Consider the following 14,593-nt stretch of genomic DNA (forward strand, 5'->3'; position numbering starts at 1 on the left):
CTGGGAGAGGAGTGTTAAAGAAGCGCTGAGGCCTCTAAATGAACAGTCACTCCCACCCCGCGCAGTAACTACGGGCCCTAGCTAAGCAACCACCCTGGCCTCCAGGGCTCATGCTCGGCCCCACGAGGGGACCCCACACGTCCCCAAGAAGCTCCTGGGATCGTAGGCAGATGCGCATGACAAACGGCAGAGCTGACTCTGGACCCTCCCGAGCACGCGTCACGCTGCAAAGAGGGCACCTGCTGTCCAGGACGTACCCTGCCCTCCTGCCTGGCAACCCCGAGAGCCCTCTCACTGGAGCCCCAATCGGACGTCAGAAGGAATGCCCCTTCCCCTCCTCCAGGTCCCCAGAGCAGAAGGGCTCACCCACCTCTACATGACCTCTCAACCCGCCCCTAGGTGACCACCTCTGCAGGTCAGTGACATTCCCTAGTCAGTCCCTCTGCAAACCACACTAGGGGGGCCCGGAGAGGACGGGACACTGGAGGCCAGCAGGCATGAGTGCAACATGCTTGTGCTCCCCCCACTGATCTGCAGGCAGGCCCAGAATCAGGAGGGCCTGCCCTAAATCTGTCACAGCTATGGGTGACACTCTACCTGAATACTGCTGTGACAGTAACTTATATAATGTTAGGATTACATAAATTAAAGAAATACTACTATTAACTAATGAAAGGAATATAAAAACCATAAAAAATAGCTCCCTCTAAGAAACACACTTGGAGTGCTTTGGGAATACTCAATAAAGGTAGATTGTTTTTTTAAAAGATGGCAGACAAATTGTGAGCAAGACAACTATGAAAAATGACAGGGAAGGACCCTGCAGTCCCACTGCTTTGAGAGCCTACGTTCTTGTTCCACTTGAAAACAGGAAATCACAAATGATGCATCTTGGCTAGAGCTTCCAAATAAAAACACCACAGAACTCCGAGGAGCAAGCCACCAAGAAAAGGTGTTGGCCAGCCACCAAATGGTTGGTGAACAAACCTAAGTTTATGTTTTACGAAAGGTTCAAGGTCCGTCTATACTGTTTTTATGACTCTGCTTTGTTTTTTACCTGTTTTTTAAAAATCGAATTACAATACTGTGTTAGTTTCAGATGTACAGCAAAGTGATTCTGTTATACACATATGTATCCTTTTTTGATTCTTACAGTATATTTCAATACTATAAAATATTGAATATAGTTCCCTCCGCTATACAGTAAACCCTTCTCTACTTTATATATGGTAACGTGGATCTGTTAATCCCAAACTCTTAATTTATCCCTCCACCCCACCCCCCTGCCTCTGGTAACCATAAGTTTGTTTTCTACGTCTGTCTGTTTCTGTATTGTAAATAAGTTCATTCGTACTATTTTTTAGATTCCACATATGTCAGAGAATGTTTTGTCTATGTTCTCTTCTAGGAGTTTTATGGTGTCGTGTCTTATATTTAAGTTTTTAAGCCATTTTGAATTTGTCTTTGTGTATGGTGGGAAGGAGTGTTCTAACTTCATTGATTTACATGCGGCTGTCCAGCTTTCCCAACACCACTTGCTATAGAGACTGTCTTTTCTCTATTGCATATTCTTGCCTCCTTTGTCGAAGATTAATTGACCATAGGTGTGTGGGTTTACTTATAGGTTCTCCATTCTATTCCATTGATCTATGTCTGCTTTTGTGCCAATACGACACTGTTTTGATTACTGTAGCTCTGTAGTATTGTCTGAAGTCTGGAAGAGTTATGACTCCAGCTTTGTTTTTTTTCCTCAGGATTGCTTTGGCAATTCTGGGTCTTTTGTGCTTCCATGTAAATTTTAGGATTATTTGTTCTAGCTCTGTGAAAAATGTCGTGGGTAATTTGATAGGGATCACAATAAATCTATAGATTGGTTTGCACAGTATGGCCATTTTAACTATATTAATTCTTCCAATCCAAGAGCATGGGATAACTTTCCATTTTCTTGAATCATTTTTTATTTGCTTTATCAGTGTTTTATAGTTTTCAACATATAAGTTTTCCACCTCCTTGGTCAGGTTTATTCCTAAGTTTTTTTTTTTTTTTTGGTGGGAGGGGTGCGATTTTAAACAGGATTTTTTTTTTTTACTTTCTCTTTCTGATATTTCATTGTTAGGGTAAAGAAATGCAACAGATTTCTGTATATTAATCTTGTATCCTGCTACCTTCCTGAATTCATTTATCAGTTATAATAGTTTTTTTTTTTTTTCATTTGTCAGTTCTAATAGTTTTTTGCTGAGCCTTTAGGGTTTTCTACACAGAGAATCATGTCATCTGCATATAATGACAATTTTACCTCTTCTAATCTGGATACCTTTTATTTCTTTTTCTTGTCCGACTGCTGTGGCTAGGGCTTACAATACTATGTTAAGTAAAAGTGGTGAGAGTGGGCATCCTTGTCTTGTTCCAGAATTTAGCAGAAAGGCATTCAGCTTTTCGCCGTTTGGTATTATGCTGGCTGTGGGTTTGTCATAAATGGTTTTTATTATGTTGAGATATGTTCCCTCTATACCCACTTTGGTGAGAGTCAAATGCTTTTTCTGCATCTAGTGAGATGATCATGTGGTTTTTTTCTTTTCTTTTGTTGATGTGGGGAATTGCAGATTGATTCGCATATGTTGAACCATCCTGTGACCCTGGGATGAATCCAATTTGATGGTGATGTATGATCATTTTTATGTGTTGTTGGATTCAGTTTGCTCATATTTTGCTAAGAGTTTCTGCATCTAAATTTATCAAAGATACTGGCCTCTAATTTTCTTTTTTGGTAGTGTCTTTGTCTGGTTTTGGTATCAGGGTGATGGTGGCTTCATAGATTGACTTTGGAAGTGTTCCCTCCTCTTCAATCTTTTAGAAGCATTTGAGAAGAATAGGTCTAAGTTCTTTGTATGTTTGGTAGAATCCCCCAGTGAAGCCATCTGGTCCTGCACTTTTGTTTTCAGGGAGCTTTTTTATTACAGATTCTATTTCACTTCCAGTGATTGGTCTGTTCAAATTATGTTTCTTCTTGATTCAGTTTTGGTGGGCTATGTATACCTAGAAACTTATCCATTTCTTCTAGGTTGTCTATTTTGTTGGAATGTACTTTTCATAACATTTTTTATACTTCTGAGGTATCAGTTGTTATTTCTCCTCTTTCATTTCTTATTTTGTTTATTTGGCTCCCCTCTCTTTTCTTCTTGGTGAGCCTGCCAGAGGTTTGTCAATCTTGTTTGTCCTTTAAAAAAAAAACTGCTCTTGGTTTTATTGATTTTTTTTTCTATTTTTAAATCTCTATTTACTTCCTCTCTGATCTTTATTATTCCTTTCTTCTGCTGACTTTAGGTTTTGTTTGTTCTTCTTTTTCTAATTCTTTTAGGTGGTACGTTAGGTTTACTTGGGATTTTTCTTGTTTTTTGAGGAGAGCCTGTATCACTATGAACTTTTCAGGACTGCTTTTGCTATAGATTTTGTATGGTTGTGTTTTCATTGTCTTGAGGGTTTTTTTTAATTGTTTTTTTGTTTTTCCTCTTTGATTTCATCATTGACCCACTGGTTATTTAATAGCATGTTCTTTAGTCTCCGTGTAATCTTTTTTTTCTCATTTCTCTTTCTGTGGTTGATTTCTAATTTCATGCTGTTGTGGTCAGAAAAGATGCTTGAAATAATTTCTATTCTCTTAAATTTGTTGAGGCTTGTTTTGTGTCCTACTATGTGGTCTATCCTAGAGAATGTTCTATGTACACTTAAAAAGAATGTATATTCTGGTTTGTTTTTTTTAATGTAATGCCCTGTAGATATCAATCAAGTCTAACTGTTCTATTGTGTCATTTAGGATCTCTGTTGCCTTACTGATTTTCTGTCTGGAAGATCTGTCCATTGATGTCAGTGGGGTGTTAAAGTCTCCTACTATTATTGTACTCCCAACAATTTCTCCCTTTGTGTCTGTTAGTATTTGTTTTATGTATACAGGTGCTCCTATATTAGGTGCATATATATGTTAATGACTGTGAGATCCCCTTCTCGTACTGATCCTTTTATCGCTATATAGTGTCCTTCTTTCTCTTTCTTTATGGTCTTTTTTTTTTTTTTTTTGGCTGCGCCATGTGGCTTGTGGGATCTTAGTTCCTCAACCAGGGATTGAACCTGGGCCACAGCAGTGAAAGCACCGAGTCCTAGCCAATGGACAGCCAGGGAATTCCCTATGGCCTTTGTTTTAAAGTCTACTTTGTCTGATATGAGTATCGCTATCCCTGCTTTCCTGTCATTTCCATTTGCATGAAATACCTTTTTCCATTCCCTCACTTTCAATCTATAACGTGTCTTTCTCTCTAAAGTGGGCAGTCTGTTGTAGGCTCTTGTTTTATTATCCAATCTGCCACTCTGTCTTTTGATCAGAACGTTTAGTCCATTGACATTTAAAGTAATTACTGACAAGTATGTATTTATTGCCATTTTAAACACTGTTTTCCAGTTGACTTTGTATTTCTTTGTTCTTTTCTTATTTTCGTTTTTCCTTTTGTGGCTTGATGGTTTTCTTTTGTATCATTCTTGAGTTCCTTTCTGTTTGGTTTTTGTGAATATACTGCATGTTTTCGATTTGTGGTTACCCTGGTTTTCAAGTATGTTAACCCATAACTGTATCTACTTGCTTTAAACTGGTAGTCATAGAAACTCAAACACATTCTAAAAGATCCACATTTTCTTACTTTCCTCCCCCATATTTTGTGATTGTGAGGTATTATTTTACATCTTCATTTTACTTTATCCTTTTGCTGTTCATTGTAATTATAATCGCTTTCATAGAATTTTTTTATTGCTTTTTAAATCTATGTGCTGGTGGGACTTCCCTGGTGGCACAGTGGTTAAGAATCCGCCTGACAATGCAGGGGAAACGGGATCGAGCCTGATCCAGGAAGATCTCACATGCCACAGAGCAACTAAGCCTGTGCGCCACAACTACTGAGCCTGCACACTAGAGCCCGTGTGCCGCAACTACTGAAGCCCGTGCACCCAGAGCCCGTGCTCCGCAACGAGAAGGCACCGCAATGAGAAGCCCACGCACCACAACGAAGAGTGGCCCCCGCTCACCGCAACTAAAGAAAGCCTGCATGCAGCAACAAAGATCCAACACAGGCAGAGATAAATACATAAATAAATAAATAAAATTTAAATATATATATATGTAATAGGATAAACTTGCTGTGGAGTTAGGGAACAGAGCAGCTTTAAAAAAAAAAAATCTATGTACTAGCTTATTTAAAGTGACCTTCAGGGCTTCCCTGGTGGCACAGTGGTTGGGAGTCTGCCTGCCGGTGCGGGGGACACGGGTTCGAGCCCCGGTCTGGGAAGATCCCACATGCCACGGAGCAACTGGGCCCGTGAGCCACAATTGCTGAGCCTGCGCGTCTGGAGCCTGTGCTCCGCAACAAGAGAGGCCGCGACAGTGAGAGGCCCGCGCACCGCGATGAAGAGTGGTCCCCACTCGCCGCAACTGGAGATAAGCCCTCGCACAGAAACGAAGACTCAACACAGTCATAAATAAATAAATTAAAAAAAGAACGTGAATTTCTTTAAAAAAATAAAGTGACCTTCAATCCTTTTACGTACTTCCCTTTCCTACTGTGATGTTTCCCTTTTCTATAGATTCTTGCTTCTCTTTTATTTAGAGAAGACCTTTCAATATTCTTTCTAGGATAAGTTTAGTATTGCTGTATTCCTTTAGTTTTTGCTTGTCTGAGAAATTCTTTATCTCTCCTTCAGTTCTAAATGATAATCTTGCTGGGTAGAGTATCCCACGTTGCAGGTTTTTCCCTTTCAGGACTTTGAATTTATCTTGCCACTCCCTTCTGGCCTGCAAAAATTTCTGTAGAGAAATCAGCTGATAGCCTTATGCGGGTTCCCTTGTAACTGACTGTTTTTCTCTTGCTGTCTTTACAATCCTCTCTTTAACTTTTGTCATTTTATCTATGATATGTCTTAGGGTAGGTCTGTTTGGGTTCATATTGTTTTGGACCCTCTGTGCTTCCTGTCCCTTGATACATTTCCTTCTTTAGGTTTGGGAAGTTTTCCGCTATAATTTCTTCAAATACATTTTTGATCCCCTTTTCTCTTTCTTCTCCTTCTGGAATTCCTTTTATGCGTAGATTGGCACACTTTATATTAATCCATAGATCTCATATGTTGCTTTCATTTTTTTTCATTTGTCTGTCTGCTGTTCTGATTGGGTGATTTCTGTTATTCTATCTTCCAGATCACTTATTCGTTCTTCTACATTATTTAGTTTGCTATTTACTGTCTTTAGCTCAGTTTTCATCTTGGTAATTGAGTTGTCCGATTTTGACTGGTTGCTCTTTATACTTTCTAGATCCTTATATCAGTGATCTACATTTCTAATGACAGTCTTTCTTAATTCCTTCAGCATTTTTATTACCTCCTTTTTGAGCTCGGGGTTTGGTAGACTAGAAAGGTCTGTTTCATCATTTGTTCTCTCAGAGGATTTCTCTTGTTCTTTTACTTTATTTTTTTAAAGATTTAAAAATCTTATTTCTACAAATCACAGTTGATGAACATGAAACCTTCACACGTGGGCACCACTCTACAGGAACAGCTGTTCCCCGGAAAGGGGTGGCTTGACATGCAGAAACCTGCGCAGTCCAAAGTCCAGGGCGGAGTGGGATCAGGGGGCCCAAGGGCCTCTGCCAGAGCAGCCCCGGTAGCCACAGAGTGTGCACTTGATGATCCGGTCCACTGACAGCTTATTTTGGGGTCCTGGCAAACGCAGTTTGTCCCCAAATCGGTGTTCCATGTCTGAATGCACCTCAGACAGCATGATTTCTCATACACCTGCTTTTTCCGTTCTGCGATTAGGTTTTATCTGCATAGCCTTCTTTAATACAATACTCATATAGTTCTGTTTATGTCTTTCCACTTATAGAAGAGATCAAAAATATAGTGGGTTTTCTGGTAGTGGATCCTGAAGATGGGCCACAGAGATTCCACTTTCCTCTTTCCCTCATGAGGTTCTGTTTCAGCTTCTCTCATCTTTTGATCTAATTCATCCAATGTTGGCTCCATCAACTCCAAGTCATCTAGGGGAGCTTTCCAGCTTCTTCTGACTTTAGGCATTTTTCCCACAAGATAATTTGCAAAGATCTTAGCATCTGTTTCCCAAGAGTATAACAGAAAGATCCCTGGTCTCTTCAGTTACAGACGTAGGTTCTTGTCCAGCTCTACCAATCAGTACATGACTTTGGGGAAATCACATTCCCTCTCTGGTCCTCAGTCTTATCAGAACCTCCGTCGCTGTCAGATGCCCCTTCTCTATTCTCTTGTTCTTTTAATTGGGAGGAGTTCCCCTGCTTTTTCATTTTATTTATATTTCTCCAGTTATCTGGACAAGAAAACTCCAGGAAGCCAGCTCTCCTGCCATTGTGTTAGGAGGGGAGATTCAGAGAGGATGGGAGTCTGCAGGGACCAAGGCCTCCACTGAGACCGAGTGCTTGAGTCTTAACCACCTCAACCCAGGGGAAATACAGGCAGCAGAGCGCTCCCAGGGATGTGCTGATGAGGCTGGAGTGGGGGTGCAGGAGCGGCAACCAAGAACATCAAGTCGGGGCTTCCCTGGTGGCGCAGTGGTTGAGAATCTGCCTGCTAATGCAGAAGACACGGGTTCGAGCCCTGGTCTGGGAGGATCCCACGTGCCGCGGAGCAGCTGGGCCCGTGAGCCACAGCTGCTGAGCCTGCGCGTCTGGAGCCTGTGCCCCGCAACGGGAGGGGCCGCGATAGTGAAAGGCCCGCGCACCGCGATGAAGAGCGGTCCCCGCACCGCGATGAAGAGTGGCCCCCACTTGCCGCAACTAGAGAAAGCCCTCGCACGAACCGAAGACCCAGCACAGCCAAAAATAAATAAATAAATAAATAAATAAAATTTAAAAAAAAAAAAAAAAAAAAAAAGAACATCAAGTCAGTTCTTAATCGCCTCCAATGAAGGGTGCTGGGAACAAGTGGACGTTTCTGCCATCCATCCCAAACAAAATGCAACAATAGCAGGCAAGATTTAAAGAGCAGGGGGAGCCGTGTCACGTGGCACTTGTGTTTGTGATAACCACATTTTCCGTTAAACTGCTGTTTTGTGACTTCCTTTTTTTTTTTTTTAGTGAAATTGAACAGCCCCTGCTTTATGACTAGAGAACCATTCTGAGGTTATGAGTCCCTTCCCTTTCTCACAAATGGAAGTTCTATGAGCAGCCTGAGGCTGGAGCCGGCACAGGTGAAGCCTGGCCCCAGCCCAGGCTGCGGAGGTGCACCTGCAGGAGAATCAGGTCCTGCCCTCTGTCAGATGGAACAATGCGGAGGGTCCTATTTGAATCCTCCACTAGTGTCACAAAACAGGCAACAGAGTAATTCCTCTATGTGCATGGGAGTCAGGCTTTCCTCTCTGATATGAGGTTCATTTTCTTCTCTGAAAAGTTACTTGATAAATCTAATAAGCATGTGCTAAGTTCTATACTGCTGGGTCTGTGACCAATGTAATAAGATTCAACTTTAGAGCTTTTCTCAATTCATTTACTCCTTAATCCAATTTTACCATTTTATAACAAAGGGAGATTGACACTTAACTGGAAAAGGTCTGCATGACAGGCAGGAACAGGAAGTTAGTTAAATACTCAATGCTTTTTGGTCTTAAGTCAAGGAGTACTTTTTTCCACAGGCACCTTACTAATTTCCCCCATCTCCGTCTTCACTTTTACAGGCCTTTTGCTTTGTTCTTAAAAACTGATGACGTGTTGGCGAAAGAACACACAGTAAATCAACGGAACAGAATTTCAAGTCTGGAAATAGACCCACATAGCACAGTCAACAGACCTTAGATGAAGGTGAAAAAGCAGCGAATGGAGGAAGGATGGACCCTCCAGCAGAGGGGGCCGAAACAACCGGACACCCACAGGCCACAAACTGAACCTTGGCATAAACATCACATCGTATACAAAAGTTAATTCAGAGTGGATCGTGGATTTATACATCAGACCACAAAACTTTTAGAAGAAAACACAGGTAAAAACTTTGTGACCTCGAGTTAAGCAACGACTTCTTAGATGTGACACTAAAAGCACAATCCACAAATGAAAAAGATGACAGACTGGACTCCATCACAGCTGAAAACGTCTACCCTGTGAAGGACACTGCTAAAGAGAGTGAGAAGGCGGGCCACAGACTGGGAGGAAAGATTGGCAAATCGCCTACCTGACAAAAGGCTTGTGTCCGGAATATATAAAGGACACTCTAAACGCAATGGGCACAAGATTTGAAGAGGCACCTCACCAAAGAAGATACACAGATGGCCAGGGAGCATAACAAAGGTGTTCAACATCACTAGTCCTCAGGGAAACGAAGTCAAAACCACAATGAGACACCCCTTCACCACTGGGGTGGCTCAAAAGAACAGACTGAACACACCAAGTGTGGGGAGCGTAGGGAGCACCTGGAACCCCACCTGGAAAGCAGGCTGGCAGCTCCTTATAAAGTCTGCATGTGCTCACCACCTCCTCCCCTGAGGATTTGCGCAGGCAAGATGAGACAAAAAGCTGGAGGCCAATGCCGAGTCATTTACTCTCTGTAAACAGCCCGTGTCCCTCACTGGGGGTTGGATCAACAGACCACAGAACAGCCATACTGGGGACACTACTCCACAGAGGCGTGGACCACAGACCCACACAGCCACATGGACAGATCCCAGGGTGTACTGCTGAGTGGAAGATGCCAACCTCGGAAGGCCACACACGGCACAATCTCACTGAGATGACATTCTGGGAAAGGCGTGTACGCACAACACTGCTCGAACATCTCAGATCCTGGAGCAAACATAGCTTCCACCTGATGGGCACAGGGCAGGTGTGAGGGTGGGAAGGAAGGCCAGATGCTAAAGCTGCAGCAGGTGAATAGGGAGGTGCAATAAACAACCCCCAGGGCTAAGGCTGGTGGCCTCTCTCCCTACTTGCCTCTGACCACCCCCCACACCTCTGGGAGGCTCCATGTGCCCAGTGGTACCAGCTGGCCAGACCACCTTCACTCCCCGGCTGCTGGAGAGAATCACTGCTCTTTCACACGGCAGTGATACGTACAACCTAGTCACTCTCAGGCCTGGCTCCAAACTGATGGTAGTTCATAGACACAGAGCCTGGAGGATCCAACATGAGCCTCTGTAAGGTCAGACGCTGGGCTGGAGTCAAAGCAGAAATGCACACAGTCAACCTGGCAGGGACTCAACCTGAGGGAAGTGGGCTCGCTGGCCGTCCAACACCAGACCAAGGGAGGAAAACAACCAGGGTGCAAGACAACGTCCTGCTGATGTAGCAGAGGCCAGGGAAACGATTCCCAGGGATGGTTCGACCTACAGGACAGCTGGCCATCGAGCAGCAGGGACCTGGGGATGGCGGGCGGGTCCGTCTAAGATGAGGAGTGGAGAGGTCCACGTGGGAACGCAGAGGCTCTGATGGGGTGAGTGGGAAGGACAGGGTGGCCGCCAATGAGGACCCCACACCAGGTGAGAAATCCAGACAGTGTAACGGGGGATGGTCAGGCTGTGCCTTGGAGTCCAGCACAGCCTCAGTGCTGAGGGACTCGGCCAGAGCAGCCATGAGAGAGGCAAAGGGCTGCAAGAGACGGACAGGCCCGCCTGCCATGCTTCCAACTACTTGCAGAGAGGAGTGAGAGGCGCTGACTGAGAGACCCTCAGAGTGCAAGGTCGGGGGCATCCTTCCCAGGAAGAGATGCTGGAGGCTTCCAGCTGGAACACAGGAAACATCCAGGCCGTAATGGGACTTGTACGTCGAGGCAGAGAAATGGGGGACAAGTCAGATCTGGGATCCTTCACTCAGAAAAGGTAACAGAAGCCCTGGGAAGAGTTAAAGTAGCCAAAGGAGAGGGTGCAGGGACAGGAGAGCCTGGGGGCAGTGCCGAGACAGCCCCAGGAGGGCGGTTCCGGGAGCTGGAGAGCAGCTCAAGGTCAGACACCTGGCCGGAGCCCAGGGACCTACTAGCAAGGCTGTCAGAGCGCAGGGGGCAGCGGGCAAGCCAAAGAGCCACTGGACAACGCAAGGACAGGGCACGGTGGCTTTTCCATGCAGCAAGTCCCGGTATGGCCTCTCTGGGGCAGAAACAGTCACAGCAGTCAGGTCAGAGCTGCGTGGGGATCCCCGGTGGTTTTGTGTGATCGGGAGGCCAGGAGTGTGAGAGCAGAACAGAGTCAGACTCAGCTTGACCTCGAGAGGCACAAAGAGGAACGGCGGGCAGAGGAAGTGCGGAAGGACCAGAAACATGCACCAGGAAGGCCGGGAGGGCAGGCCTTCTAGAAGCAAAGGAGACCCCCACACCATGAAATGCACAAGGTTGAGGAAAAGAGCGAGACAGTGAGAAGGTGAGGGCTGAGTGGAGACCTGCAGAAGAACAAGAACGGGGCCCCCAGGATGGGGAGAAGCTGGGGGCAGGTCAATCAGTCCCCCGGGCTGGCCACCTCCTCACGGGCAGATGCTTAACTGTGAGGGTGTCAGGGCTAACTCTGAGGACTTCAGGATTTAATGGTCCTCACTGAGAAAAGGGGAGAAAACTGCACATATTTCGAGGTCTATATTTGAGAGAAAAGTGCAAACTCCCACAAGGAGCCGGCCTGCCTCACACACAGCTCTACTCACCCAGCCTGAATGAGCTCGTTCAGCTTCGTGGCGTTCTTGTCGTCCATGCCTTTGATGGAAAAACAAACACACGTGAGCGTCAAGTAGTCAGGAGCGAAGCCCAGCAAGACCCCACAGAATAATCTCCAACGCAGACTCCAAACCGCTCAACGGGGTAGTCAAGATCTTCCACAGTAAGACCCCATGTTAGCTGCAGGCCCTCCCCCAGGGCCCACACACATCACCTGTGCTGAGAGCACTGTCTCTGCCCACCTGGACATCCTCGGGGAGGGGACCACTCCCACCTCTGCACAGCTCATCACACCTCCAAACCCCCACCCCAGCCCCCCTGCCGCGCTGGACTGCCACTCGCCCCCAACCGCCTCGTTCAGAGACTCCCCTTTCTCCGGGCCCACCTTGCCCCACGCACCTGCGCACCTGCGGGGCTCCTGGGTTACCTGCGGGCCCGCCTCCGTCAGCTCTGAACGACAGACTGACACCCTGGATGTTTACTAGAGCGGACGCCCCTTTCCTCTGCCCCACCCCCCACTCATTGCTGCCCTCAGGACATGTGAGACAGGAAGTGTAGTAACCAGGTAAAGGGAGGATGGAGGTGGTGCGTATGTGCAGGCCACTGTGAGATTCTTTGAACCGTGCTGAATATTTGGGGAATAAAACACAACAGGCCACAAACACACAGCCAGGCTGAAAACCAAAGACAAGGACAAAACCTTAAAAGCCGCCGGAGAAAAACAACGCATCCTCTACAGAGGAACACGGACATAAATGGCCAGCGACCTCTCAGCCATGAAGAAAAAACTGTCATCAAAATCCCACATCCGGCAAAAATACTTTTTAAGAACAAAGATGAAATAAAGACTTTTCAGATAAATGACAATGGTAAGAATTCATAGCCGGCACAGAGGCATGGTGAGAAAGCCTGAAGGAAGCCCGGCAGGCTGAAGGGACATGTGCCAGATGGAAACGGATCTTCAGGAAACAATGCTTGGCACCAGGGAAGGCAAACGCAGACCCCATCCTTAAACAAGCCAGACGCAGCCCTGGCCTCCAACAGCATGGACCACACAAGCACAGTCAGTGTAAGTGACCGCTGGGGCTATGCGTGAGCATGTGACACGAGAGCCAGCCTGTCGGGGACGTTCATGGACCTGTGAGCTGAGACCAAAGGGGAGGGAAGGGCCCATGGGTCCTGCATCCGGCAGCCTGGATGGACGGAGTGATAGACAGAAGGCCCGGAGGGTGGAACCACCACAACTTCGGGGTTCAAGTCACCAGATAGGGGCACCATGCAAGGAACCTCCCTTTGAAGAGAAGCCATTTCAACCAACTGGTGAGGACTGCAGACAGCCGAGGTCTTCCCCGGCCTGTCCTGATACCCGCATGACACCAGGCCTGGGGCAAAGTGTGACTTGTCACTCAATAGCCCAGGAGGCTTGAATAGTCATCCGTTTCCATCGAAACTGAGGGTCCTCAGGCCCTTTTCAAGGGGGAACGCCGCCCAGCTCACGCAGCTGCTGTGACACAAGCTGAGGTGTGTCAAAGGACCAGGAACACAGCAGACTCAGTCTACGTCTTAAGAATCGCATGTCTGGAGACCTCAGTTACAAAAAGTATGTTAACAAAGAGCATGCTCTGACCACCGGAGCTCAGACACGTGTTCCCAGTAGCCCAGAAAGGGCTACCACTGTGTGCAGGGCAGGCGGACAGCTGCCCATCCCAGCGAGCTCCTTCCCCCACAAACCTTCACCAAAGGACACAACAGTGTCCCAGCAGGTGGATCAGTGGGTGGGTGCAGTGGGGACTCAGAGGGAGGGCCCCACCAAGGTGGAGTGCTGTGAAGCAGCTTTGGGAGCCCCAAGCCCAGGTGGGGCCTCACAGGGATGTGCGTGCATGTGTGTGTGTGAGTGCACACGTGCACTCGAGTGCTGCTGGACCAGGAGGGACCAACCAGGTGTCACCAGTAGGACTAGGAGCAGATGAGCTGGAGGGGACGCCAGGCAGGAAGATGGGCTGAAGTCCAAGTGCAGAGGCCCCTTGGGTCAGGGGACCCAGGTGACACCCCAAGGGTAACAGGAAGCTGACAAGAGGATGAGGCCTGCCTCCTGTGGGGAGCGCTTGGGCTGGGATGCTGGGATGTGGGAGATGGAGGACGGGGCCCCAACATGCTGCCAGGACCAGGAGTATTTTAGGGCAAGGACAGAGAGGAGGACAGACAAGGAAGCAGGGATTCCAGGGGGTGGGGCCCCAGAGCCCCCTCAACAGCACTCAAAGCAGGAGCCGGGGGTTTGTTTAAGTAAGTTGTCAGCCTGCAGGAGCATGGGGCGGGGAGCCAGGCCGCCTGTCCCTTCCTTTGGAGGCTCCTGGACTTCTTGCCTGTTTCAGGAAGGGCGGGTCACCCAGGGAATGCCCGCCCTGCCCGTCCTCCTGCCCGGCTATGACGTGTTAGGTGACAGCTTACAATCATCTCATAGTGTCTCATTTAATCTTCAGAGTGGCCCTGCAGGTGTGTGCCCTTCCAACCAACATGACAGGCGGACAACTGGGGGCTGGAGAGGCGAGGCTGAGGCCTCTTGTCTGTGGTCACATGGGGAGGCCAGAGCACCTGTGCATCTAAAAGGAATCTAGTTACGAGGAGATGCTCAGAGCAAGGCAGAGGGAGGGGCCCAGACCCTTCAGTGTACCAGGGTCGGGAAAGGCCAGAAAGTGGGGGCTGTTCTAGGTCAAGACTCAAGAGACACGGCAGCTGTGAGCGGGCACTGTTCCCAATAGGCATGCCCTGCCTGGCGTGGTGGGACGCACTGGGAGATCTGAGTTTGGGCAGGATAACAGGTGAGGCTGTGGTACCCACTTGATAAATGTTAAATGTGCTTGCTGGGCATGCAGGAGAATGCCCTTGCTCACTGGGGCCAATGGCTGAGGGG

General features: G+C 47.2%; 1 protein-coding gene and 1 pseudogene across 2 annotated transcripts in view; both read right to left on the reverse strand.

Annotated features, from left to right (window-relative positions):
- The window catches only part of CRAMP1 (cramped chromatin regulator homolog 1), a 59,983-nt gene that overhangs the window by 20,589 nt on the left and 24,801 nt on the right, over positions 1-14,593 (reverse strand). For both annotated transcript variants that reach the window (XM_007181714.2, XM_057528391.1), the window contains exon 6: positions 11,673-11,721. In XM_007181714.2, the coding sequence (XP_007181776.1) occupies positions 11,673-11,721 (49 nt within the window). The remainder of the gene's footprint in view (positions 1-11,672; positions 11,722-14,593) is intronic.
- Positions 15-7,895, reverse strand: LOC130704825 (protein BUD31 homolog; annotated as a pseudogene).

Source organism: Balaenoptera acutorostrata, chromosome 15 (assembly GCF_949987535.1).
Source record: "Balaenoptera acutorostrata chromosome 15, mBalAcu1.1, whole genome shotgun sequence".
NCBI classification, from domain to species: domain Eukaryota; kingdom Metazoa; phylum Chordata; class Mammalia; order Artiodactyla; family Balaenopteridae; genus Balaenoptera; species Balaenoptera acutorostrata.